Source organism: Scyliorhinus torazame, chromosome 25, assembly GCF_047496885.1.
Source record: "Scyliorhinus torazame isolate Kashiwa2021f chromosome 25, sScyTor2.1, whole genome shotgun sequence".
Lineage (NCBI taxonomy): Eukaryota > Metazoa > Chordata > Chondrichthyes > Carcharhiniformes > Scyliorhinidae > Scyliorhinus > Scyliorhinus torazame.
This window is the reverse complement of record NC_092731.1, coordinates 7,688,277-7,716,012: the sequence shown is the minus strand read 5'-3', so window position 1 is coordinate 7,716,012 and position 27,736 is coordinate 7,688,277. Positions and strand designations below refer to the sequence as shown.

General features: G+C 51.3%; 1 protein-coding gene across 4 annotated transcripts in view; it reads right to left on the bottom strand.

Annotated features, from left to right (window-relative positions):
- The window catches only part of LOC140402281 (uncharacterized), a 285,684-nt gene that overhangs the window by 27,134 nt on the left and 230,814 nt on the right, over positions 1-27,736 (bottom strand). For all 4 annotated transcript variants that reach the window (XM_072489930.1, XM_072489929.1, XM_072489931.1 and 1 more), the window contains 3 exons: positions 20,333-20,434; positions 16,681-16,782; positions 12,932-12,970 (listed from right to left, as the gene is read on the bottom strand). In XM_072489930.1, the coding sequence (XP_072346031.1) occupies positions 12,932-12,970; positions 16,681-16,782; positions 20,333-20,434 (243 nt within the window). The remainder of the gene's footprint in view (positions 1-12,931; positions 12,971-16,680; positions 16,783-20,332; positions 20,435-27,736) is intronic.

The following is a 27,736-nucleotide window of genomic DNA, read 5'->3' as shown; positions in this document are numbered from 1 at the left end:
CCGAGCTTCAGTGGTGAAAGATGTGCAGGTTGGCTCGGGTTATGAGGATGGGGTGTGGGTCAGTATCACGTGTCTGCTCCCTCACACAGTGGGGCGCAATGAGTCGAACTAGATCACGGAAAGTACCTCGGCCTCTGAAACTGTGGAAACATCTGCATAACCACTGTCTTCTCCTCAACTCAAACACAGCAAGTGGGGAAGGCCAGTCAGCCCCTTGAACCTGCCCTGTCACTCAATGAGATGCCGGCTGATTGGTATCTGCACTCCGTCTACATTCCTTCGGTCCATACTCTCAGAACAGTCTATCAGTTCTAATCAATATCTAATCAAAGGGGCTGTTTAGCACAGGGATAAATCGCTGGCTTTGAAAGCAGACCAAGGCAGGCCAGCAGCACGGTTCGATTCCCGTAACAGCCTCCCCGAACAGGCGCCGGAATGTGGCGACTAGGGGCTTTTCACAGTAACTTCATTTGAAGCCTACTTGTGACAATAAGCGATTTTCATTATATTAGCTCTCATCATAGGTCAACACCTTCATCTCAGCGGCCAATCTAGTGAATGTCCAAAGTCCAGAGATGTGCAGGTTAGGCGGATTGGCTGTGATAAATTGCCCTTAGTGTCCAAAATTGCCCTTAGTGTTGGGTGGGGTTACTGGGTTATGGGGACTGGGTGGCGGTGTTGACCTTGGGGAGGGTGCTCTTTCCAAGAGCCGGTGCAGACTCGATGGGCCGAATGGCCTCCTTCTGCACTGTAAATTCTATGATATTTTTTTTTAAAATTCTATGAATGTGTCGCTGCGACGTCTCCAATGCAGCGACACATTACAACAATGCGTAAATATGGAGACCAAAACTGCCCACCGAGTGCGGCATTTCCTCAGCGAGGAGGAAGAGGTATGAGTGAGGAGGTGGATAGGAAGAGGGGCAGAATACGGGCTTCCCAAGTTCCTGCTCGAACGGCAAGACACTGGTAAATTGGACAAGGCTGGGAATTGGCTTCACAGACTGAATAACCACAGGGACCAGACTCCGAGGGTCAAAGTGATCGGGTACCAGAGGACATCGACACGGTCCAATACCACCCGATGATTGGTTGGGGAATGAGGGGTTTAGGGAGCAAAGGTGTCGGTCAGCTCCAGCCGGGAGCTCCATTGACACTCGTCGCACCAACTCCTCCACGTTAATCAATTGCGACGTTCGCAAACAAGAAAATCAGTTTGATTGTTTAACACACAAAAGCTCAGCTCCACTTCAAACATCGCTCTGATAGCAGAGCCACTCGTGAGATCAGAGGCTGAGCTTAAACCAACAGAGACAAAATACGTAGTTTTCATTTCAAATCTGTGACCTCCACTCTCGATCGGATTTAAACACGGGGACCGCTGTGGGGGTGGGGATAATCCGGTCGGAGGTGGGATTCTTTCTTTGCTTATCGACATGGGACAGCTTCAGCAAATTCTCCACTGGAGCCAACCAGTAGCTTATAGGTTTTTTGCGAAGGAGGGGAGGATTATAAACCCACAGCTATAAATCTTAACCTGACTGTGCAGCGACCAGAGGAGTTTGTGGTGGTTTTATCGCTTCACACACTCGCTCAGCGCTGGCAACAAACTCATGTTCCGGATTTTCGGAATTAAAATAATGCTGGGATTTATTCGCAAGCATCTCAACCATAGGTTTAACCCTTGAAGTTTCACATTGCTTTAGGGATGCCCTTCTTTTGGGAAGTGGGAAGTGGGGTGGGGTGGGGGGGGGGGGGTGGGGGGGCGAGTGAAGAGTTTCAAACAAGATCTCTTGCAGATTCTGTCCTTCTGCCTCTTCCTGGAGGTGCATAGAAGCAGGACGAGGCCATTCGGCCCTTCGAGCCTGCCCCGTCACTCACGATGATCACGGCTGATCATCAAGTTCAATACCCTGATCCCGCCTTCCCCCCCTTATCCCGCGATCCCTTTAGCCCCAAGAGCTATATCTAATTCCTTCTTGAAATTGCACAATGTTTTGGCCTCAACGACTTTCTGTGGGAGTGAATTCCACAGAGTCACCGCTCTCTGGGTGAAGAAGTTTCTCCTCACCTCAATCCTAAAAGGTTTGCTCTTTATCCTCAAAAAATAACCCCTAGTTCTGAACTCTAGCAGTGACGGGTGCCCAATTGAAACATCTCCACAGCAGATGTGGCTGAGATCAGCACCCTCTGTGCCGATTCGGGGACAAGGCTGGTGTGGATGACACTGGGAAAACCAATGTCACTTGCCCATTCCGAATGCCCTTCAATTGAATCGCTTTATTCGGAGGAAAGTTAAGAGTCAACCGCATCACTGAGTGTCTGGAGTCACGTGTAGGCCAGACCGGGTAAGGGCGGCAGATTTCCTTCCCTAAGGGGACATTAGTGAACCAGATGGGTTTTTACAACAATCGACAATGGTTTATGGTCACCATTAGTCGAGCTTTTTAACTCCCGATTTCATTAATTGAATTCAAAGATGCACTGCAGTAACTCACCAGGATTCCTTAGGCAGCACCTTCCAAACTCACGACCACTACCATTTGAAGGACATTATTCACCCCCCCCCCCCCATCCTATCCACCTTTCCTCGCCCTTTCTCCCCTTTGCTTCCCCTTCCCCTCCCCCACATCTCCAGTTTACCCTCTGATGTTAGTTTCTCTGCTGTTTGGCCTTTCACATCTTTTGTTCTCTCTGGGGACTGCCATTCGCACTCTGTCCCCTGGGTTTCTGTGGCCATTAGCACCCGGTTTCCCTGGGTTTCTGTGGCTATGACTCATCTTTCACTCTCACTCCACAGTATAAATATCTCCCACTTTCTCTGTCTGTTAGCTTTGACAAAGAGTCATCGGACTCGAAACGTTGGCTCTTTTCTCTCCCTACAGATGCTGCCAGACCTGCTGAGATTTTCCAGCCTTTTCTCTTTGGTTTCAGATTCCAGCAACTGCAGTAATTTGCTTTTAACCACAACCATCTAGAAGGACAAGAGCAGCAGATACCTGGGAACCCCACCGCCTGGAGGTTCCCCTCCGAGTCACTGACCACCCTGACTTGGAAATACATCGCCCGTTCCTTCACTGTCAAAAATCCTGGAACTCGCTCCCTAACAGCACTGTGGGTGTACCTATGCCACACGGACTGCAGCGGCTCAAGAAGGCAGCTCACCGCGACCTTCAAGGGCAATTAGGGATGAACAATTAAAAATTCCAACTGGATACGGAAGGGTTAGCTACGACTGTGAGATAATGAAAAGAGGAAGAAAGTCATCAGGAGATGAAAAGGGGAAGAAAAATGTAAATCAAATAGCTTTTAAAAAAATTAATCTGAAAACAATTCCTCACATCGATGCCCTTGTTGACTAAAGTGCCAGGGATAAACTTGCCTTCAACTGGCTCATTCCTCGTAACATTTACTGAAGGAAATAGCTTCTTGTCACAGATGATACTGATGGTCTAAACTGAGAGATGACATTACGATTACAGAAATGCCGCATCGTTTCCTGGACTAGCTCGTCCCAACGGGGCAGGGAATAATATTCACAATCAAACTCCACAGATCCCCCACCATAAAATGCTCTGGGGAACTAGAAGGGGCCTGTGCAAAGTGGGGGGCGAGGGGAAGGGGAGTAACAAGATTTATTTGTGTGTATCGAATGATGAGACTTGGGGCTCGCACAGAGTGAACATTCGTTCAAACGTCCTTCACCTGTCCACTGGTTGGGGTGGGGTGGGGGGTGGGGGGCTCAATGGTAGGCCAGACTGGGGTTGTTACCCTGGGAACACAGAAGGTTAAGAGGAGATAATTAATACAGGGATTCAAAATTCAAAGGGGTTTTGATGGAATAGGGAGGGAGCATGGATTCCGTTGGCTGGTGAGTTGGTAACTAAAGGGCAGAGAGAGGGCGGAACTGGCAGAGATAGTGCGCCTTCCCTCTGGGATTTGTGCCAGTGTGGGATTATGTATGGGTGTGAACAAACTGGCTTGTGATTGTGTGTGTGTGTGTGAGCACACTGGTTTGTGAGTGTGTGAGTGTAAGAGTGTGTATGTGTGTGAGCACACTGGTTTGTGAGTGTGTGAGTGTACAAGTGTGTATGTGTGTGAGCACACTGGTTTGTGAGTGTATGAGTGTGAGCACACTGGTTTGTGAGTGTGTGATTGTGTATGTGTGTGAGCACACTGGTTTGTGAGTGTACGAGTGTGTATGTGTGTGAGCACACTGGTTTGTGAGTGTACGAGTGTGTACGTGTGTGAGCACACTGGCTTGTGAGTGTGTGATTGTGTATGGGTGTGAACAAACTGGATTGTGAGTGTGTGATTGTGTGTGTGTGAGCACACTGCTTTGTGAGTGTACGAGTCTGTATGTGTGTGAGCACACTGGTTTGTGAGTGTACGAGTGTGTATGTGTGTGAGCCTGCTGGTTTGTGAGTGTGTATGTGTGTGAGCACACTGGTTTGTGAGCGTGTGAGTGTGTATGTGTGTGAGCACACTGGTTTGTGAGTGTACGAGTGTGTATGTGTGTGAGCACACTGGTTTGTGAGTGTGTATGTGTGTGAGCACACTGGTTTGTGAGTGTACGAGTGTGTATGTGTGTGAGCACGCTGGTTTGTGAGTGTGTGAGTGTGTATGTGTGTGAGCACACTGGTTTGTGAGTGTACGAGTGTGTATGTGTGTGAGCATGCTGGTTTGTGAGTGTGCGAGTGTGAGTGTGAATGTGTGTGAGCACGCTGGTTTGTGAGTGTACGAGTGTGTATGTGTGCGAGCATGCTGGTTTGTGAGTGTGCGAGTGTGAGTGTGAATGTATGTGAGCAGGCTGGTTTGTGAGTGTACGAGTGTGTATGTGTGTGAGCACGCTGGTTTGTGAGTGTACGAGTGTGTATGTGTGTGAGCGCGCTGGTTTGTGAGTGTGAATGTGTATGTGTGTGAGCACACTGGTTTGCGAGTATGTGAGTGTGTATGTGTGCGAGCATGCTGGTTTGTGAGTGTGCGAGTGTGAGTGTGAATGTATGTGAGCACACTGGTTTGTGAGTGTGTGAGTGTGTATGTGTGTGAGCACGCTGGTTTGTGAGTGTACGAGTGTGTATGTGTGTGAGCATGCTGGTTTGTGTGTGTGTGAGTGTACGAGTGTGTATGTGTGTGAGCACACTGGTTTGTGAGTGTAAAAGTGTGTATGTGTGTGAGCACGCTGGTTTGTGTGTGTGTGAGTGTACGAGTGTGTATGTGTGTGAGCACACTGGTTTGTGAGTGTACAAGTGTGTATGTGTGTGAGCACGCTGGGTTGTGAGTGTACGAGTGTGCATCTGTGTGAGCCCACTGGTTTGTGAGTGTACAAGTGTGTATGTGTGTGAGCCTGCTGGTTTGTGAGTGTGTATGTGTGTGAGCACACTGGTTTGTGAGCGTGTGAGTGTGTATGTGTGTGAGCACGCTGGTTTGTGAGTGTACGAGTGTGTATGTGTGTGAGCATGCTGGTTTGTGTGTGTGTGAGTGTACGAGTGTGTATGTGTGTGAGCACACTGGTTTGTGAGTGTAAAAGTGTGTATGTGTGTGAGCACGCTGGTTTGTGTGTGTGTGAGTGTACGAGTGTGTATGTGTGTGAGCACACTGGTTTGTGAGTGTACAAGTGTGTATGTGTGTGAGCACGCTGGGTTGTGAGTGTACGAGTGTGCATCTGTGTGAGCCCACTGGTTTGTGAGTGTACAAGTGTGTATGTGTGTGAGCCTGCTGGTTTGTGAGTGTGTATGTGTGTGAGCACACTGGTTTGTGAGCGTGTGAGTGTGTATGTGTGTGAGCACACTGGTCTGTGAGTGTACGAGTGTGTATGTGTGTGAGCACACTGGTTTGTGAGTGTGTATGTGTGTGAGCACACTGGTTTGTGAGTGTACGAGTGTGTATGTGTGTGAGCCTGCTGGTTTGTGAGTGTGTATGTGTGTGAGCACACTGGTTTGTGAGCGTGTGAGTGTGTATGTGTGTGAGCACACTGGTTTGTGAGTGTACGAGTGTGTATGTGTGTGAGCACACTGGTTTGTGAGTGTACGAGTGTGTATGTGTGTGAGCACGCTGGTTTGTGAGTGTGTGAGTGTGTATGTGTGTGAGCACACTGGTTTGTGAGTGTACGAGTGTGTATGTGTGTGAGCATGCTGGTTTGTGAGTGTGCGAGTGTGAGTGTGAATGTGTGTGAGCACGCTGGTTTGTGAGTGTACGAGTGTGTATGTGTGCGAGCATGCTGGTTTGTGAGTGTGCGAGTGTGAGTGTGAATGTATGTGAGCAGGCTGGTTTGTGAGTGTACGAGTGTGTATGTGTGTGAGCACGCTGGTTTGTGAGTGTACGAGTGTGTATGTGTGTGAGCGCGCTGGTTTGTGAGTGTGAATGTGTATGTGTGTGAGCACACTGGTTTGCGAGTATGTGAGTGTGTATGTGTGCGAGCATGCTGGTTTGTGAGTGTGCGAGTGTGAGTGTGAATGTATGTGAGCACACTGGTTTGTGAGTGTGTGAGTGTGTATGTGTGTGAGCACGCTGGTTTGTGAGTGTACGAGTGTGTATGTGTGTGAGCATGCTGGTTTGTGTGTGTGTGAGTGTACGAGTGTGTATGTGTGTGAGCACACTGGTTTGTGAGTGTAAAAGTGTGTATGTGTGTGAGCACGCTGGTTTGTGTGTGTGTGAGTGTACGAGTGTGTATGTGTGTGAGCACACTGGTTTGTGAGTGTACAAGTGTGTATGTGTGTGAGCACGCTGGGTTGTGAGTGTACGAGTGTGCATCTGTGTGAGCCCACTGGTTTGTGAGTGTACAAGTGTGTATGTGTGTGAGCCTGCTGGTTTGTGAGTGTGTATGTGTGTGAGCACACTGGTTTGTGAGCGTGTGAGTGTGTATGTGTGTGAGCACACTGGTCTGTGAGTGTACGAGTGTGTATGTGTGTGAGCACACTGGTTTGTGAGTGTGTATGTGTGTGAGCACACTGGTTTGTGAGTGTACGAGTGTGTATGTGTGTGAGCACGCTGGTTTGTGAGTGTGTGAGTGTGTATGTGTGTGAGCACACTGGTTTGTGAGTGTACGAGTGTGTATGTGTGTGAGCATGCTGGTTTGTGAGTGTGCGAGTGTGAGTGTGAATGTGTGTGAGCACGCTGGTTTGTGAGTGTACGAGTGTGTATGTGTGCGAGCATGCTGGTTTGTGAGTGTGCGAGTGTGAGTGTGAATGTATGTGAGCAGGCTGGTTTGTGAGTGTACGAGTGTGTATGTGTGTGAGCACGCTGGTTTGTGAGTGTACGAGTGTGTATGTGTGTGAGCGCGCTGGTTTGTGAGTGTGAATGTGTATGTGTGTGAGCACACTGGTTTGCGAGTATGTGAGTGTGTATGTGTGCGAGCATGCGGGTTTGTGAGTGTGCGAGTGTGAGTGTGAATGTATGTGAGCACACTGGTTTGTGAGTGTGTGAGTGTGTATGTGTGTGAGCACGCTGGTTTGTGAGTGTACGAGTGTGTATGTGTGTGAGCATGCTGGTTTGTGTGTGTGTGAGTGTACGAGTGTGTATGTGTGTGAGCGCACTGGTTTGTGAGTGTAAAAGTGTGTATGTGTGTGAGCACGCTGGGTTGTGAGTGTACGAGTGTGCATCTGTGTGAGCACACTGGTTTGTGAGTGTGCGATTGTGTATGTGTGTGAGCACGCTGGTTTGTGAGTGTGCGAGTGTGAGTGTGAATGTATGTGAGCATGCTGGTTTGTGAGTGTACAAGTGTGTATGTGTGTGAGCACGCTGGTTTGTGAGTGTACGAGTGTGTATGTGTGTCAGCATGCTGGTTTGTGAGTGTGATTGTGTATGTGTGTGAGCAGGCTGGTTTGTGAGTGTACGAGTGTGTATGTGTGTGAGCACGCTGGTTTGTGAGTGTACAAGTGTGTATGTGTGTGAGGACGCTGGTTTGTGAGTGTGTGAGTGTACGAGTGTGTATGTGTGTGAGCACACTGGTTTGTGAGTGTACAAGTGTGTATGTGTGTGAGCACGCTGGTTTGTGAGTGTACGAGTGTGTATGTGTGTGAGCACGCTGGTCTGTGAGTGTGTGAGTGTGTATGTGTGAGAGCCTGCTGGTTTGTGAGTGTACAAGTGTGTATGTGTGTGAGCACGCTGGTTTGTGTGTGTGTGAGTGTACGAGTGTGTATATGTGTGAGCACACTGGTTTGTGAGTGTACGAGTGTGTATGTGTGTGAGCACGCTGGGTTGTGAGTGTACGAGTGTGCATCTGTGTGAGCACACTGGTTTGTGAGTGTGTGATTGTGTATGTGTGTGAGCATGCTGATTTGTGAGTGTATGTGTGTGAGTGTGAATGTATGTGAGCACACTGGTTTGTAAGTGTGAGTGTGTATATGGGTGAGCACACTGGTTTGTGCGTGTGTGAGTGTGTACGCTGTGAGTGTGTATGTGTGTGAGCACATGGTTTGTGAGTGTACGAGTGTGTAGGAGTGTGAGCACATGGTTTGTGAGTGTACGAGTGTGTATGAGAGTGAGCACGCTGGTTTGTGAGTGTGTGAGTGTGTACGTGTGTGAGCATGCTGGTTTGTGAGTGAGTGTGTATGTGTGTGAGCACATTGGTTTGTGAGTGTGAGTGTGTATGAGTGTGAGCACACTGGTTTGTGAGTTTGTGAGTGTGTATGTGTGTGAGCACCCTGGTTGTGAGTGTACGAGCGTGTATGTGTGTGAGCACGCTGGTTTGTGAGTGTACGAGTGTGTATGTGTGTGAGCACATGGTTTGTGAGAGTACGAGTGTGTATGAGTGTGAGCACATGGTTTGTGAGTGTACGAGTGTGTGTGAGTGTGAGGACACTGGTTTGTGAGTGTACGAGTGTGTATGAGTGTGAGCACGCTGGTTTGTGAGTGTACGAGTGTGTATGAGTGTGAGCACACTGGTTTGTGAGTGTACGAGTGTGTATGAGTGTGAGCACACTGGTTTGTGAGTGTACGAGTGTGTATGTGTGTGAGCACATAGTTTGTGAGTGTATGAGTGTGTATGAGTGTGAGGACACTGGTTTGTGAGTGTACGAGTGTGTATGTGTATGAACACACTTGGTTGTGGCTGTGTGAGTGTGTATGAGTGTGAGCACACTGGTTTGTGAGTGTCCGAGTGTGTATGTGTGTGAGCATGCTGGTTTGTGAGTGTACGAGTGTGTATGAGTGTGAGCACGCTGGTTTGTGAGTGTACGAGTGTGTATGTGTGTGAGCACATAGTTTGTGAGTGTATGAGTGTGTATGAGTGTAAGGACACTGGTTTGTGAGTGTACGAGTGTGTACGTGTATGAACACACTTGGTTGCGGCTGTGTGAGTGTGTCTGTGTGTGAGCACACTAGTTTGTGAGTGTGTGAGTGTGAATGTATGTGCGCGCACTGGTTTGTGAGTGTGTGTGTGTGTGAGCACGCTGGTTTGTGAGTGTTCGAGTGTGTACGTGTGTGAGCACGCTGGTTTGTGAGTGTACGAGTGTGAATGTATGTGAGCACACTGGTTTGTGAGTGTGTACGTGTGTGAGCACGCTGGTTTGTGAGTGTACGAGTGTGTATGAGTGTGAGCACACTGGTTTGTGAGTGTGAGTGAGCACATTGGTTTTTGAGTGTACGAGTGTGTGTGTGTGAGCACACTGGTTTGTGAGTGTACGAGTATGTATGAGTGTGAGGACACTGGTTTGTGAGTGTACGAGTGTGTATGTGTGTGAGCACATAGTTTGTGAGTGTATGAGTGTGTATGAGTGCGAGGACACTGGTTTGTGAGTGTACGAGTGTGTATGTGTGTGAGCACATAGTTTGTGTGTGTATGAGTGTGAGGACACTGGTTCGTGAGTGTACGAGTGTGTACGTGTATGAACACACTTGGCTGTGGCTGTGTGAGTGTGTATGAGTGTGAGCACACTGGTTTGTGAGTGTCCGAGTGTGTATGTGTGTGAGCACGCTGGTTTGTGAGTGTATGAGTGTGTATGAGTGTGAGCACACTGGTTTGTGAGTGTACGAGTGTGTATGTGTGTGAGCACATAGTTTGTGTGTGTATGAGTGTGAGGACACTGGTTTGTGAGTGTACGAGTGTGTACGTGTATGAACACACTTGGTTGTGGCTGTGTGAGTGTGTCTGTGTGTGAGCACACTAGTTTGTGAGTGTGTGAGTGTGGATGTATGTGCGCGCACTGGTTTGTGAGTGTACGAGTGTGAATGTATGTGAGCACACTGGTTTGTGAGTGTGTACGTGTGTGAGCACGCTGGTTTGTGAGTGTACGAGTGTGTATGAGTGTGAGCACACTGGTTTGTGAGTGTGAGTGAGCACATTGGTTTCTGAGTGTACGAGTGTGTGTGTGTGAGCACACTGGTTTGTGAGTGTACGAGTGTGTATGAGTGTGAGCACACTGGTTTGTGAGTGTGAGTGTGTACGTGTGTGAGCACGCTGGTTTGTGAGTGTACAAGTGTGTATGAGTGTGAGCACACTGGTTTGTGAGTGTGAGTGAGCACATTGGTTTCTGAGTGTACGAGTGTGTGTGTGAGCACACTGGTTTGTGAGTGTACGAGTGTGTATGAGTGTGAGCACACTGGTTTGTGAGTGTGTGAGTGTGTATGTGTGTGAGCACACTGGTTTGTGAGTGTGAGTGAGCACATTGGTTTCTGAGTGTACGAGTGTGTGTGTGAGCACACTGGTTTGTGAGTGTACGAGTGTGTATGAGTGTGAGCACACTGGTTTGTGAGTGTGTGAGTGTGTATGTGTGTGAGCACACTGGTTTGTGAGTGTGTGTGAGTGTGAGCACACTGGTTTGTGAGTGTGTGAGTGTGTATGTGTGTGAGCACACTGGTTTGTGAGTGTGTGAGTGTGTATGTGTGTGAGCACACTGGTTTGTGAGTGTGTGTGTGTATGTGTGTGAGCACACTGGTTTGTGAGTGTGTACGTGTGTGAGCACGCTGGTTTGTGAGTGTACGAGTGTGTATGAGTGTGAGAACACTGGTTTGTGAGTGTGAGTGAGCACATTGGTTTTTGAGTGTGTGTGTGTGAGCACACTGGTTTGTGAGTGTGTGAGTGTGTATGAGTGTGAGCACACTGGTTTGTGAGTGTGTGAGTGTGTATGTGTGTGAGCACACTGGTTTGTGAGTGTACGAGTGTGTATGAGTGTGAGCACACTGGTTTGTGAGTGTGTGAGTGTGTATGTGTGTGAGCACACTGGTTTGTGAGTGTGTGAGTGTGTATGTGTGTGAGCACACTGGTTTGTGAGTGTGTACGTGTGTGAGCACGCTGGTTTGTGAGTGTACGAGTGTGTATGAGTGTGAGCACACTGGTTTGTGAGTGTGCGTGAGCACATTGGTTTTTGAGTGTACGAGTGTGTGTGTGTGCGCACACTGGTTTGTGAGTGTACGAGTGTGTATGAGTGTGAGCACACTGGTTTGTGAGTGTGTGAGTGTGTATGTGTGTGAGCACACTGGTTTGTGAGTCTGTGAGTGTGTATGTGTGTGAGCACACTGGTTTGTGAGTGTGTGTGTGTATGTGTGTGAGCACACTGGTTTGTGAGTGTGTGAGTGTGTATGTGTGTGAGCACACTGGTTTGTGAGTGCGTGAGTGTGTATGTGTGTGAGCACACTGGTTTGTGAGTGTGTGAGTGTGTATGTGTTTGAGCACACTGGTTTGTGAGTGTGTGAGTGTGTATGTGTGTGAGCACACTGGTTTGTGAGTGTGTATGTGTGTGAGCACACTGGTTTGTGAGTGTGTGAGTGTGTATGTGTGTGAGCACACTGGTTTGTGAGTGTACGAGTGCGTATGAGTGTGAACACATTGGTTTGTGAGTGTGTGAGTGTGTATGTGTGTGAGCACACTGGTTTGTGAGTGTGTGAGTGTGTATGTGTGTGAGCACACTGGTTTGTGAGTGTGTGAGTGTGTATGTGTGTGAGCACACTGGTTTGTGAGTGTGTGAGTGTGTACGTGTGTGAGCATGCTGGTTTGTGAGTGTGTGAGTGTGTATGTGTGTGAGCACACTGGTTTGTGAGTGTGTGAGTGTGTATGAGTGTGAGCACACTGGTTTGTGAGTGTACGAGTGTGTATGTGTGTGAGCACACTGGTTTGTGAGTGTGTATGTGTGTGAGCACACTGGTTTGTGAGTGTGTGAGTGTGTATGTGTGTGAGCACACTGGTTTGTGAGTGTACGAGTGTGTATGTGTGTGAGCACACTGGTTTGTGAGTGTGTGAGTGTGTATGTGTGTGAGCACACTGGTTTGTGAGTGTGTGAGTGTGCATGTGTGTGAGCACACTGGTTTGTGAGTGTGAGTGAGCACATTGGTTTTTGAGTCTGCACATGTGTGTGCATGTTTTTTTAAAAGTGTTTTAGGGGAGAATGTGCAAACACCACACGGACAGTGACCCGGGGCCAGGGTTGAACCCGGGTCCTCGGCGCCGTGAGGCAGCAGTGCTAACCACTGTGCGGCCGTGCCACCCCGAATTCAGATTATTGATTCACATGGAGTCAAAGTGTATGGCGGTGTGGGGGGGGGGTGGGGCGGGGGTGGGCAGGTCGTGGACAGGAAAGTGGATCTGAGGCCACAATCAGGTGATCCATATCTTGACAGAGCACTCGAGGGGCCGAATGGCCCACTCCTGTTCTTAATTCGTATGTATTTTTGCCTGCAGGTTCATGTGTTCAATGTATGTTCGTATTTGAATGCATGTCCCTGTGTTCAATGTGTGTCTGAATGTTTGTATGTATTTTCATATGTTCAAATTGATGTTTGTGTGTTCAATGCGTGTTTGAGTGTTCAATCCGTGTTCGCGCGTGTAGTCGGATGGGATTAGCTAAATTGATTTTGCAGCCAGGTGACAGGAAGGCAAGTGCATGCTTTTACAAAACTGCACATGTCTTATCAACACACCCACATGCAAAGGACCCAACTCAAATAAACAGTGGAGCTGATTGAAGAGACTCCAGTCAACCAAGAAATCACCTACCATTCTGCTCAATCGCTGCCTGAATCTGCTTGCTTGGTTCTGAAATGACAAGAAACACATCTTAGCTCACTCGTTTTATTAACACCTTGTTCCTCACGGGTTGAGCAATAGCCCATGTCCTTCCACAGTGCACAGAAGTAAGGAGGTGTGGGATAGAGGGAAATTTGGCCAATTGGATCAGTAACTGGCTATCACATAGAAGACAGAGGGTGGTGGTGGATGGAAAATGTTCAGACTGGAGACCAGTTACCAGCGGTGTACCACAGGGATCAGTGCTGGGTCCTCCGCTATTTGTGATTTTTATCAATGACTTGGAGGTGGGGGCTGAAGGGTGGGTCAGTAAATTTGCTGATGACACCAAGATTGGTGGAGTGGTGGATGAGGTGGAGGGCTGTTGTAGGCTGCAAAGAGACATTGATAGGATGCAGAGCTGGGCTGAAAAATGGCAGATGGAATTTAACCCTGATAAGTGCGAGGTGATTCATTTTGGTAGAAAAAACCTGAATGCGGATTACAGGGTCAATGGCAGGGTTCTGAGGAATGTGGAGGAACAGAGAGATCTTGGGGTTCATGTCCACAGATCTCTGAAGGTTGCCATTCAAGTGGATAGAGCCGTGAAGGCGGCCTATAGTGTGTTAGCGTTTATTAACAGGGGGCTTGAGTTTAAGAGCCGCGGGGTTATGCTGCAACTATACATGACACTGGTGAGACCACATTTGGAGCATTGTGTGTAGTTCTGTTCACCTCATTATAGGAAGGATGTGGAAGCATTGGAAAGGGTGCAAAGGAGATTTACCAGGATGCTGCCTGGTTTGCAGGATAGGTCTTATGAGGAAAGGTTGAGGGAGCTAGGGCTTTTCTCATTGGAGCAGAGGAGGATGAGAGGCGACTTAATAGAGGTTTATAAGATAATGAGGGGGATAGAGTGGACGTTCAGAGACTATTTCCTCGGGTGGATGTAGCTGTTACAAGGGGGCATAACTAAAGGGTTCAGGGTGGAAGATATAGGAGGGATGTCCGAGGTAGGTTCTTTACTCAGAGAGTGGTTAGGGTGTGGAATGGACTGCCTGCTGTGATAGTGGAGTCGGACACTTTAGGAACTTTCAAGTGGTTATTGGATAGGCACATGGAGCACACCAGAATGACAGGGAGTGGGATAGCTTGATCTTGGTTTCGGACAATGCTCGGCACAACATTGAGGGCCGAAGGGCCTGTTCTGTGCTGCACTGTTCTATATTCTATGTTCTAGAACTCTATCCGAAAACGCTGCGGAGAGTGGTGGCAGGGGGGAGTGACGCTTAAGGAGGTCAAGATATTGGCCAGTCATTAGATGAGGCCTGGGGGACAGAGAGGCCAGAACTGCAGGGGTTCAGAGGTCGCAGAGGGTTGTGCGGGCGGAGGAGATTTCAGAGATAGGGAGGGGAGAGGGCCATGGAGGGATTTAAGTACATCAGTAAGAATTTTAACTTTGAGAGGTTGCTTCACTGGGAACCAACGGGTATCGAGAGGATGGGTGAGCGGCACTCATCAACAACATCAAACAACAACAACATCAAACAACAACATCAAACAACAACAACATCAAACAACAACAACATCAAACAACAACAACATCAAACAACAACAACATCAAACAACAATTACATCAAACAACAACTACATCAAACAACAACAACATCAAACAACAACAACATCAAACAACAATAACATCAAACAACAATAACATCAAACAACAATAACATCAAACAACAACAACATCAAACAACATCAAACAACAACAACATCAAACAACAATAACATCAAACAACAATAACATCAAACAACAACAACATCAAACAACAACATCAAACAACAACAACATCAAACAACAACATCAAACAACAACAACATCAAACAACAACAACATCAAACAACAATAACATCAAACAACAATAACATCAAACAATAACATCAAACAACATCATCAAACAATAACATCAAACAACAATAACATCAAACAATAACATCAAACAACAACATCAAACAACAATAACATCAAACAACAATAACATCAAACAACAATAACATCAAACAACAATAACATCAAACAATAACATCAAACAACAATAACATCAAACAACAATAACATCAAACAACAATAACATCAAACAATAACATCAAACAACAATAACATCAAACAATAACATCAAACAACAATAACATCAAACAACAACAACATCAAACAACAATAACATCAAACAACAATAACATCAAACAACAATAACATCAAACAACAATAACATCAAACAATAACATCAAACAACAATAACATCAAACAACAACAACATCAAACAATAACAACATCAAACAACAACAACATCAAACAACAATAACATCAAACAACAATAACATCAAACAACAATAACATCAAACAATAACATCAAACAACAATAACATCAAACAACAATAACATCAACAACAACAATATCAAAAAACAATAACATCAAACAACAACAACATCAAACAACAACAACATCAAACAACAACAACATCAAACAACAACAACATCAAACAACAATAACATCAAACAACAATAACATCAAACAACAATAACATCAAACAATAACATCAAACAACAATAACATCAAACAACAATAACATCAAACAACAATAAGATCAAACAACAATAACATCAAACAACAATAACATCAAACAACAATAACATCAAACAACAATAACATCAAACAACAATAACATCAAACAACAATAACATCAAACAACAATAACATCAAACAACAATAACATCAAACAACAATCACCGCGATGGCTCTGCCAAGGAATGATTATTAATTGAATCAGGGATTGGTAGGAAAACATCTTCATCACGAAGAATCTCTGTCCTGCCCGCATTCCCAGTCGCCAGAGACTCACTAAAAAACAAAAATATCGTGGCTCTTTGGACATCAATCTCTCAACAGGCCAAGGCGGGATCTCAAACACTCAGCCTGGTGGCACAGTGGTTAGCACTGCTGCCTCACAGCACCAGGGACCCGGGTTCAATTCCCCGCTGGGTCACTGTCTGTGCGGAGTCTGCACGTTCTCCCCGTGTCTGCGTGGGTTTCCTCCGGGCGCTCCGGTTTCCTCCCACAGTCCAAAGGCGTGCAGTTAGGTGGGGTTATGGGGGACTGGGCGGTGGACTGGGCCTAGTTAGGGTGCTTTACCGGAGGGTCGGTACAGGCCCGATGGGCCAAATGGCCTCCTTCTGCACTGTAGGGGTTCTATGGATTATATGCACAGCACCTGCAACCTCCTCATTATTGTACCCAATGAAACACAATGAGTGTTGAGGCAGACAACTCAATAACATTAGATCAGATCGCAGAGTGGGACAGCACAGGAAGCTGCCATTCGGCCCACCCTGCCTGTGGTAGCTCTTTGAAAGAACTGTCCATTGGTCTCATTGTCACCCCCCCCCCCCCCCCTTCCGGCCCCGCTCTTCCCCCAACTCCCTTTAGACAGTCCCTATTAAATGTGCTGCCTCCATTCAGGCAGCGCCTTCCTGATCCCAACAACTCGCTGTGTGTGTGTGTGTGTGTGTGTGTGTGTGTGTGTGTGTGTGTGCGTGCGAACAGTCCCGGAGGAGTTTTAACATCAGCTCAGGCTCTGGGCCTGTTGGTGGGGCAGTGAACGAACTCGCCCGTAAACAGAGCTCAGATCGAGGAGCTGACGATCGGAAGCCCGTGACAGACACGTGACAGGGAGGTACATACCTGATTGCCTTCTACCCCTCCGCAGTGTCAACGGAGTCTCCGTGTTGAGCAGAGGGAATATCTTCTTGGCCCTCTCAGGCGTGTAGATGAACTCTGGAGGCTCTGGAACGAGATGGAAAAACGGAATTACAAATACGGATGAGTTGCCAACTCCACCTGGATGTATTCCTCAAGTTTCCATTTCTTGGCTTTCCACCTCCAAACGGGTCGAACAGCTTTTATTCGACCCCCCCCCCCATTCCTCAAAGTCTTTTTTGTGCAATTATTAAAGCATCTATCAATCATTGAAGGACCAGCCAGCATACCAAAAAGAGAAAATTAATTTCTATTATCTCACCGGAACACTGTACATGTTACACTGCAAAGTTCACCGGCAATGCGGTTGTTCAAGGGGAAACTATGGGCATAGTTTGGTTTGTTAACTCCGCCTGATACTTCAGAGATTGTCAAATAACAACAGCAAATATAAATTGTTAAGAAGGAGAAAATCTGTAAAAAGCGAGTATTCAATCAGGGAGAGTGCGCTAGCTAGGAGTTACACCATGAACGAGAAGTGGGTACCATCTATGAGCTTAGCAAAGACCTCACCAATATCATACACCGTACAGACGGATGATGAAAGAGTTTGGCAAAATTAAGCTGATCAATTACTGATAATAATCTTTATTGTCACAAGTAGGCTTACATTAACACTGCAAAGAAGTTACTGTGAAAAGCCCCTAGTCGCCACATTCCAGCGCCTGTTCAGATACACTGAGGGAGAATTCAGAATGTCCAATCCACCTAACAGCACGTCTTTCGGGACTTGTGGGAGGAAACCGGAGCACCCGGAGGGAACCCACGCAGACACGGGGAGAACGTGCAGACTCCGCTCAGACAGTGACCCAAGCCGGGAATTGAACTCGGGTCCCTGGCGCTGTGAAGCAACAGTGCTGACCGCTGTGCTGCCGTGCCGCCCATACTTGTTGCACGAGGTGAATTTGCAAAAACATCTCAAGACGGACTCTGCATCAGGGTGTTTGATCTTGGACCACTGACCTGGAGGGGGTGGGGGGTGGGACAGGCCCACTGTGACGATTCACGTGACAGAGGCTTCACCTGTATCAGGTGTGACATGTTTTAATAGTGAACATTTGACATTTCCCATGCGACAGATTGTGCCCCGCCACCTCCTGTGCCCACTCAGTGCTCCTCTCTCCTATTGGTCGTTTGTGGTGTACTGTTACCTCTACGTATGTCCCCAGGATGCACGTCAGAGGCGGAGCCAGCCTGCTGCCTGCTCCACGCCCCATGACCTTTGATGCCCTTGGCGGATGTCGTCTCGAGGGCCTGGAGCATCGCCGTGCCACCCTGTGCTGCCCGCTGCCCTTGAGATGCACCGGTGTGAGGAGGGGGGGGGATTCTTAAGAACTGGAGACCCCCGTGGTGGCAGGTCCCGGATTGACCCCCAGCCCTTCCTCCTCCACGACGGTGCCCGTGGAGCCCTGGGGGTCTCCATGGGACTGAGGGGCAGCTGGAATGAGCTGCAGAGGCCTCTGAATTATCTTGTGCTGGCAGTCCTGGAGACTCCCCATTGTCTGCACCATGGTGTCAGCGATGGTTCAGCAACCGGGGGACGCTCCGGAGGGCCTCGGCAATGTCGGACTGTTTCTGGGACACGTCCCTCGTCGGCTGGGGAATGATGTCGAGGTCCTCAGCCATGGTCACAGACTGAGCAATGCCTTGGACACCAGCACACACGGTGCGGAAATCGCGTTTCCAGCCTCTCCACTGCGTTCACCACCCGAACAGCGTTGGCCTGGGTGCCACACGTTACCGACACCTTCTCCCTTTGCCTGAAGGATTGGGGGACACCCCCTCACCGCACCCCCCCCCTCCTGAATCTCACAGCCGTGTCCTATCATCTGGGAGAAGCTTGTCCAGAGGTTCAGCATCCGGGTCCTGGGATCCAGCAGATCTCCGACTGCGTTCCTGCCGCCAGCTGATGTTGCATCAACAGCTGTGTGGTGCTCACCAGATTGGGCCCCTTCATCGTTCCTCCGAAATAGGCCAAGAAAGACAATTGCATTTCGATAGCGCCTTTAACACCTCCCCGGACATTCCAAAGGGCTCTGCACCCAATGAACTACTTTCCAAAGTGCAGTCACTGCCGGAATGTGGGAATCGCAGCAGCCAATCCGCGCCCAGCAGGATCCCATAAACAGCAAGGTGACAACGACCTAGAATGTTCCAGAACCAAAGGGCCCAGGCAGCCTGAGCGGTGTTTGTGCCTCAAACGAGCCCCCACCCCAACCCCAACCGGCAACACATCAATTAAAAAATGTATTCTTTCATTTATTACCCAACCCCAATTGCCCTGGAGAAGGTTGGGTGACCAGTGATGGTGAAGGTGCACAAGAACACATGGCTTTGGGGGATAAGTAGGCCATTTGACCCTTCGGGTCTGCCCCATCATTCAATAGGGCGGGTTGTTGCCAGCACTGACCGAACAAGGCTGAGTGCGCTAACAATCACAGCAAATTAAGATTCTCAGTCGAGCGGATGAAGTGGGTTACTTATACTTACTAGAAACTGGAGGCGGGGGCCTTGCTCTCTGTGAACAGAAACAATGGCTGGGATTCTCTGCCCCCACGCTGGGTCGGAGAATCCCCAGGAGGACGCGGGTATCGCGCCACGCCGTCCTGACGCCGGCTTACCTATTCTCCGGCGACGATTCTGGGGCGCCCGCAGGATCGCTGCCGTGCCAGTCGGGGGCCGTTGAAAGCCCCCCCCCCCCCGACGAGTCTCGGGGCCCGGATGGGCCGAGTGGCCGCTGAGTTCGGCCGAGTTCCGCGGCGTGGGTTACTGAGGTGCCACACCGGGGACCTGGAAGGTGAGTGTGCAGGGGCCGTCCTGGAGGGGGGCCCCCCACGGTGGCCTGGCCCGCGATCGGGGCCTACCGATCGGCGGGCGGGCTGGTTCCGTGGGGGCCCATGTTCCTCTGCGCCGGGCCCCTGCAGGGCTCCGCCATATTGCCCGGGGGCCAGCGCGGAGACGGGAACCCACGCACATGCGCGAACTCACACCGGCCGATCCGCGCATGCGCTAACTTGCACCGCCTGTACCGTGCCAGGGGGAGCTGCGGAGACCACTCCAGTGCCGACCTAGCCTCCTAGGAAGGGCAGCATTCCTCAATATCAGGGACCGTTGACGCCAGAGTGGTTGGCGCCACTTTTCACGCTGGCGTCAGAACTTGGCCGCGGGATTGGAGAATCCCGGCCAATATGTCCGGGTCTTGTCTCTTCTCAATTAACCAAAAGGATGGGGGACAACAATTCCCTGGTGTATTCTCCATGGCAATGCCTCGGCCAAGCACAGTCCACTGGCCAACCAATCAGCACCTTGTTCTCGTGCAGAATAACTTGTGGTTCCCTCTGAAATCTGTATTCTTGTGCATGTCCTGATAAGTGCAAGTTCAAAAGATTTGGCGGCCTGTCTCTTTTTCAGCAATAATCAAATCTGTGCTATCAAAAGGCAATTTGATAATCGTTCAGTGTTTGACAAAACAGGAAGGAGAGGCTGAAGCTGCGAGTGAAAAGCGGGGCGAATGGAGGGGGGGACTGAAAACTGCGAGTGAAAAGCGGGGCGAATGGAGGGGGGTCTGAAAACTCACCGGACTGTCTCCGGCCTCGCTGGAATCCCCGGAATTCGTCTAAACGTGGCGACGGCAAAATTCTTTTCAATGTTTCTGGGCTGAACGGAACCTCTGATAGGTCTGGGGGGAGAAAATGGAGATAAATTCCTATGGTCGCCAGAGAAAACATTTCAAAACATAGTTAATCTGACAGTGCGGCACTCCCTCAGTACTGACCCTCTGACAGTGCGGCACTCCCTCAGTACTGACCCTCTGACAGTGCGGCACTCCCTCAGTACTGACCGTCTGACAGTGCAGCATTCCCTCAGTACTGACCGTCTGACAGTGCAGCACTCCCTCAGTACTGACCCTCTGACAGTGCGGCACTCCCTCAGTACTGACCCTCTGATAGTGCAGCACTCCCTCAGTACTGACCCTCTGACAGTGCAGCACTCCCTCAGTACTGACCGTCTGACAGTGCGGCACTCCCTCAGTACTGACCCTCTGACAGTGCAACACTCCCTCACAACTGACCCTCTGACAGTGCAGCACTCCCTCAGTACTGACCCTCTGACAGTGCAGCATTCCCTCAGTACTGACCGTCTGACAGTGCGGCACTCCCTCAGTACTGACCCTCTGACAGTGCAGCACTCCCTCAGTACTGACCCTCTGATAGTGCAGCACTCCCTCAGTACTGACCCTCTGACAGTGCGGCACTCCCTCAGTACTGACCCTCTGACAGTGCAGCACTCCCTCAGTACTGACCCTCTGATAGTGCAGCACTCCCTCAGTACGGACGCTCTGATAGTGCAGCACTCCCTCAGTACTGACCCTCTGACAGTGCGGCACTCCCTCAGTACTGACCCTCTGACAGTGCAGCACTCCCTCAGTACTGACCCTCTGATAGTGCAGCACTCCCTCAGTACTGACCCTCTGACAGTGCGGCACTCCCTCAGTACTGACCCTCTGACAGTGCAGCACTCCCTCAGCACTGATCCTCTAACAGTGCGGCGCTCCCTCAGTACTGACTCTCTGACAGTGCAGCACTCCCTCAGTACTGACCCTCTGACAGTGCAGCACTCCCTCAGTACTGCCCCTCTGACAGTGCAGCACTCCCTCAGTACTGACCCTCTGACAGTGCAGCACTCCCTCAGTACTGACCCTCTGACAGTGCAGCACTCCCTCAGTACTGACCCTCTGACAGTGCAGCACTCCCTCAGTACTGCCCCTCTGACAGTGCAGCACTCCCTCAGTACTGACCCTCTGACAGTGCAACACTCCCTCAGTAATGACCCTCTGACAGTGCAGCACTCCCTCAGTACTGACCCTCTGACAGTGCAGCACTCCCCCAGTACTGACCCTCTGACAGTGCAGCACTCCCCCAGTACTGACCCTCTGACAGTGCAGCACTACCTCAGTACTGACCTTCTGACAGTGCAGCACTTCCTCAGTACTGACCCTCTGACAGTGCAACACTCCCTCAGTACTGACTCTCTGACAGTGCGGCACTCCCTCAGTACTGACCCCCTGACAGTGCGGCACTCCCTCAGTACTGACCCTCTGACAGCGCGGCACTCCCTCAGTACTGACCCTCTGACAGTGCGGCACTCCCTAAGTACTGACCCTCTGACAGTGCGGCACTCCCTCAGTACTGACCCTCTGACAGTGCGGCACTCCCTCAGTACTGACCCTCTGACAGTGCGGCACTCTCTCAGTACTGACCCTCTGACAGTGCGGCACTCCCTCAAGTACTGACCCTCTGACAGTGCAGCATTCCCTCAGTACTGACCCTCTGACAGTGCTGCACTCCCTCAGTACTGACCCTCTGACAGTGCGGCACTCCCTCAGTACTGACCCTCTGACAGTGCAGCACTCCCTCTTACTGACCCTCTGACAGTGCGGCACTCCCTCAGTACTGACCGTCTGACAGTGCAGCACTCCCTCAGTACTGACCCTCTGACAGTGCGGCACTCCCTCAGTACTGACCCTCTGACAGTGCTGCACCCCCTCAGTACTGACCCTCTGACAGTGCAGCACTCCCTCAGTACTGAACCTCTGACAGTGCTGCACCCCCTCAATACTGACCCACTGACAGTGCGGCACTCCCTCAGTACTGACACACTGACAGTGCGGCACTCCCTCAGTACTGACCCTCTGACAGTGCAGCACTCCCTCAGTACTGACCCTCTGACAGTGCTGCACTCCCTCAGTACTGACACACTGACAGTGCGGCACTCCCTCAGTACTGACCCTCTGACAGTGCAGCACTCCCTCAGTACGGACCCTCTGACAGTGCAGCACTCCCTCAGTACTGACCCTCTGACAGTGCTGCACTCCCTCAGTACTGACACTCTGACAGTGCGGCACTCCCTCAGTACTGACCCTCTGACAGTGCAGCACTCCCTCAGCACTGACCCTCTGACAGTGCAGCACTCCCTCAGTACTGACCCTCTGACAGTGCGGCACTCTCTCAGTACTGACCCTCTGACAGTGCAGCACTCCCTCAGTACTGACCCTCTGACAGTGCGGCTCTCCCTCAGTACTGACCCTCTGACAGTGCGGCATTCCCTCAGTACTGACCCTCTGACAGTGCGGCACTCCCTCTGTACTGACCCTCTGACAGTGCAGCACTCCCTCAGTACTGGCCCTCTGACAGTGCGGCACTCCCTCAGTACTGACCCTCTGACAGTGCGGTACTCCCTCAGTACTGGCCCTCTGACAGTGCGGCACTCCCTCAGTACTGACCCTCTGACAGTGTAGCACTCCCTCAGTACTGATCCTCTGACAGCGCAGCACTCCCTCAGTACTGGCCCTCTGACAGTGCAGCACTCCCTCAGTACTGACCCTCTGACAGTGCGGCACTCCCTCAGTACTGACCCTCTGGCCTGTGCGGCACTCCCTCAGTACTGACCCTCTGACAGTGCGGTACTCCCTCAATACTGACCCTCTGACAGTGCGGCACTCCCTCAGTACTGACCCTCTGACAGTGCAGCACTCCCTCAGTACTGACCCTCTGACAGTGCGGTACTCCCTCAATACTGACCCTCTGACAGTGCGGCACTCCCTCAGTACTGACCCTCTGACAGTGCGGCACTCACTCAGTACTGAACCTCTGACAGTGCGGCACTCCCTCAGTACTGACCCTCTGACAGTGCGGCGCTCCCTCAGTACTGACCCTCTGACAGTGCGGCACTCCCTCAGTACTGACCCTCTGACAGTGCGGTACTCCCTCAATACTGACCCTCTGACAGTGCGGCACTCCCTCAGTACTGACCCTCTGACAGTGCGGTACTCCCTCAATACTGACCCTCTGACAGTGCGGCACTCCCTCAATACTGACCCTCTGACAGTGCGGCACTCCCTCAGTACTGACCCTCTGACAGTGCGGCACTCCCTCAATACTGACCCTCTGACAGTGCGGCACTCCCTCAGCACTGATCCTCTGACAGTGCGGCACTCCCTCAGTACTGACCCTCTGACAGTGCGGCACTCCCTCAGTACTGACCCTCTGACAGTGCAGCACTCCCTCAGTACTGACCCTCTGACAGTGCAGCACTCCCTCAGCACTGATCCTCTGACAGTGCGGCACTCCCTCAGTACTGACCCTCTGACAGTGCGGCACTCCCTCAGTACTGACCCTCTGACAGTGCGGCACTCCCTCAGTACTGACCCTCTGACAGTGCAGCACTCCCTCAGTACTGACCCTCTGACAGTGCAGCACTCCCTCAGTACTGCCCCTCTGACAGTGCAGCACTCCCTCAGTACTGACCCTCTGACAGTGCAACACTCCCTCAGTAATGACCCTCTGACAGTGCAGCACTCCCTCAGTACTGACCTTCTGACAGTGCAGCACTTCCTCAGTACTGACCCTCTGACAGTGCAACACTCCCTCAGTACTGACTCTCTGACAGTGCGGCACTCCCTCAGTACTGACCCCCTGACAGTGCGGCACTCCCTCAGTACTGACCCTCTGACAGCGCGGCACTCCCTCAGTACTGACCCTCTGACAGTGCGGCACTCCCTAAGTACTGACCCTCTGACAGTGCGGCACTCCCTCAGTACTGACCCTCTGACAGTGCGGCACTCCCTCAGTACTGACCCTCTGACAGTGCGGCACTCTCTCAGTACTGACCCTCTGACAGTGCGGCACTCCCTCAAGTACTGACCCTCTGACAGTGCAGCATTCCCTCAGTACTGACCCTCTGACAGTGCTGCACTCCCTCAGTACTGACCCTCTGACAGTGCGGCACTCCCTCAGTACTGACCCTCTGACAGTGCAGCACTCCCTCTTACTGACCCTCTGACAGTGCGGCACTCCCTCAGTACTGACCGTCTGACAGTGCAGCACTCCCTCAGTACTGACCCTCTGACAGTGCGGCACTCCCTCAGTACTGACCCTCTGACAGTGCTGCACCCCCTCAGTACTGACCCTCTGACAGTGCAGCACTCCCTCAGTACTGAACCTCTGACAGTGCTGCACCCCCTCAATACTGACCCACTGACAGTGCGGCACTCCCTCAGTACTGACCCTCTGACAGTGCTGCACTCCCTCAGTACTGACCCTCTGACAGTGCAGCTCTCCCTCAGTACTGACCCTCTGACAGTGCTGCACTCCCTCAGTACTGACACACTGACAGTGCGGCACTCCCTCAGTACTGACCCTCTGACAGTGCAGCATTCCCTCAGTACTGACCCTCTGACAGTGCTGCACTCCCTCAGTACTGACACACTGACAGTGCGGCACTCCCTCAGTACTGACCCTCTGACAGTGCAGCACTCCCTCAGTACGGACCCTCTGACAGTGCAGCACTCCCTCAGTACTGACCCTCTGACAGTGCTGCACTCCCTCAGTACTGACACTCTGACAGTGCGGCACTCCCTCAGTACTGACCCTCTGACAGTGCAGCACTCCCTCAGCACTGACCCTCTGACAGTGCAGCACTCCCTCAGTACTGACCCTCTGACAGTGCGGCACTCTCTCAGTACTGACCCTCTGACAGTGCAGCACTCCCTCAGTACTGACCCTCTGACAGTGCGGCTCTCCCTCAGTACTGACCCTCTGACAGTGCGGCATTCCCTCAGTACTGACCCTCTGACAGTGCGGCACTCCCTCTGTACTGACCCTCTGACAGTGCAGCACTCCCTCAGTACTGGCCCTCTGACAGTGCGGCACTCCCTCAGTACTGACCCTCTGACAGTGCGGTACTCCCTCAGTACTGACCCTCTGACAGTGCGGCACTCCCTCAGTACTGACCCTCTGACAGTGTAGCACTCCCTCAGTACTGATCCTCTGACAGCGCAGCACTCCCTCAGTACTGGCCCTCTGACAGTGCAGCACTCCCTCAGTACTGACCCTCTGAAAGTGCGGCACTCCCTCAGTACTGACCCTCTGACAGTGCGGCACTCCCTCAGTACTGACCCTCTGACAGTGCGGTACTCCCTCAATACTGACCCTCTGACAGTGCGGCACTCCCTCAGTACTGACCCTCTGACAGTGCAGCACTCCCTCAGTACTGACCCTCTGACAGTGCGGTACTCCCTCAATACTGACCCTCTGACAGTGCGGCACTCCCTCAGTACTGACCCTCTGACAGTGCGGCCCTCCCTCAGTACTGAACCTCTGACAGTGCGGCACTCCCTCAGTACTGACCCTCTGACAGTGCGGCGCTCCCTCAGTACTGACCCTCTGACAGTGCGGCACTCCCTCAGTACTGACCCTCTGACAGTGCGGTACTCCCTCAATACTGACCCTCTGACAGTGCGGCACTCCCTCAGTACTGACCCTCTGACAGTGCGGCACTCCCTCAATACTGACCCTCTGACAGTGCGGCACTCCCTCAATACTGACCCTCTGACAGTGCGGCACTCCCTCAGTACTGACCCTCTGACAGTGCAGCACTCCCTCAGTGCTGGCCCTCTGACAGTGCGGCACTCCCTCAGTACTGACCCTCTGACAGTGCGGTACTCCCTCAGTACTGACGCTCTGACAGTGCGGCACTCCCTCAGTACTGACCCTCTGACAGTGCAGCACTCCCTCAGTACTGACCCTCTGACAGTGCGGCACTCCCTCAGTACTGACCCTCTGACAGTGCGGCACTCCCTCAGTACTGACCCTCTGACAGTGCGGCACTCCCTCAGTACTGACCCTCTGACAGTGCGGCACTCCCTCAGTAATGACCCTCTGACAGTGCAGCACTCCCTCAGTACTGACCCTCTGACAGTGCGGTACTCCCTCAGTACTGACCCTCTGACAGTGCGGCACTCCCTCAGTACTGACCCTCTGACAGTGCAGCACTCCCTCAGTACTGACCCTCTGACAGTGCAGCACTCCCTCAGTACTGACCCTTGACAGTGCGGTACTCCCTCAATACTGACCCTCTGACAGTGCGGCACTCCCTCAATACTGACCCTCTGACAGTGCGGCACTCCCTCAGTACTGACCCTCTGACAGTGCAGCACTCCCTCAGTACTGACCCTCTGACAGTGCGGCACTCCCTCAGTACTGACCCTCTGACAGTGCGGCACTCCCTCAGTACTGACCCTCTGACAGTGCGGCACTCCCTCAGTACTGACCCTCTGACAGTGCAGCACTCCCTCAGTACAGACCCTCTGACAGTGCAGCACTCCCTCAGTACTGACCCTCTGACAGTGCGGCACTCCCTCAGTACTGACCCTCTGACAGTGCAGCACTCCCTCAGTACTGACCCTCTGACAGTGCAGCGCTCCCTCAGTACTGACTCTCTGACAGTGCAGCACTCCCTCAGTACTGACCCTCTGACAGTGCAGCGCTCCCTCAGTACTGACCCTCTGACAGTGCGGCACTCCCTCAGTACTGACCCTCTGACAGTGCGGCACTCCCTCAGTACTGACCCTCTGACAGTGCTGCACTCCCTCAGTACTGACCCTCTGACAGTGCGGCACTCCCTCAGTACTGACCCTCTGACAGTGCGGCACTCCCTCAGTACTGACCCTCTGACAGTGCAGCACTCCCTCAGCACTGACCCTCTGACAGTGCAGCACTCCCTCAGTCCTGACCCTCTGACAGTGCGGCGCTCCCTCAGTACTGACCCTCTGACAGTGCGGCACTCCCTCAGTACTGACCCTCTGACAGTGCGGCACTCCCTCAGTACTGACCCTCTGACAGTGCGGCACTCCCTCAGTACTGACCCTCTGACAGTGCGGCACTCCCTCAGTACTGACCCTCTGACAGTGCGGCACTCCCTCAGTACTGACCCTCTGACAGTGCGGCACTCCCTCAGTACTGACCCTCTGACAGTGCGGCACTCCCTCAGTACTGACCCTCTGACAGTGCGGCACTCCCTCAGTACTGACCCTCTGACAGTGCGGCGCTCCCTCAGTACTGACCCTCTGACAGTGCAGCACTCCCTCAGTACTGACCCTCTGACAGTGCAGCGCTACCTCAGTACTGACTCTCTGACAGTG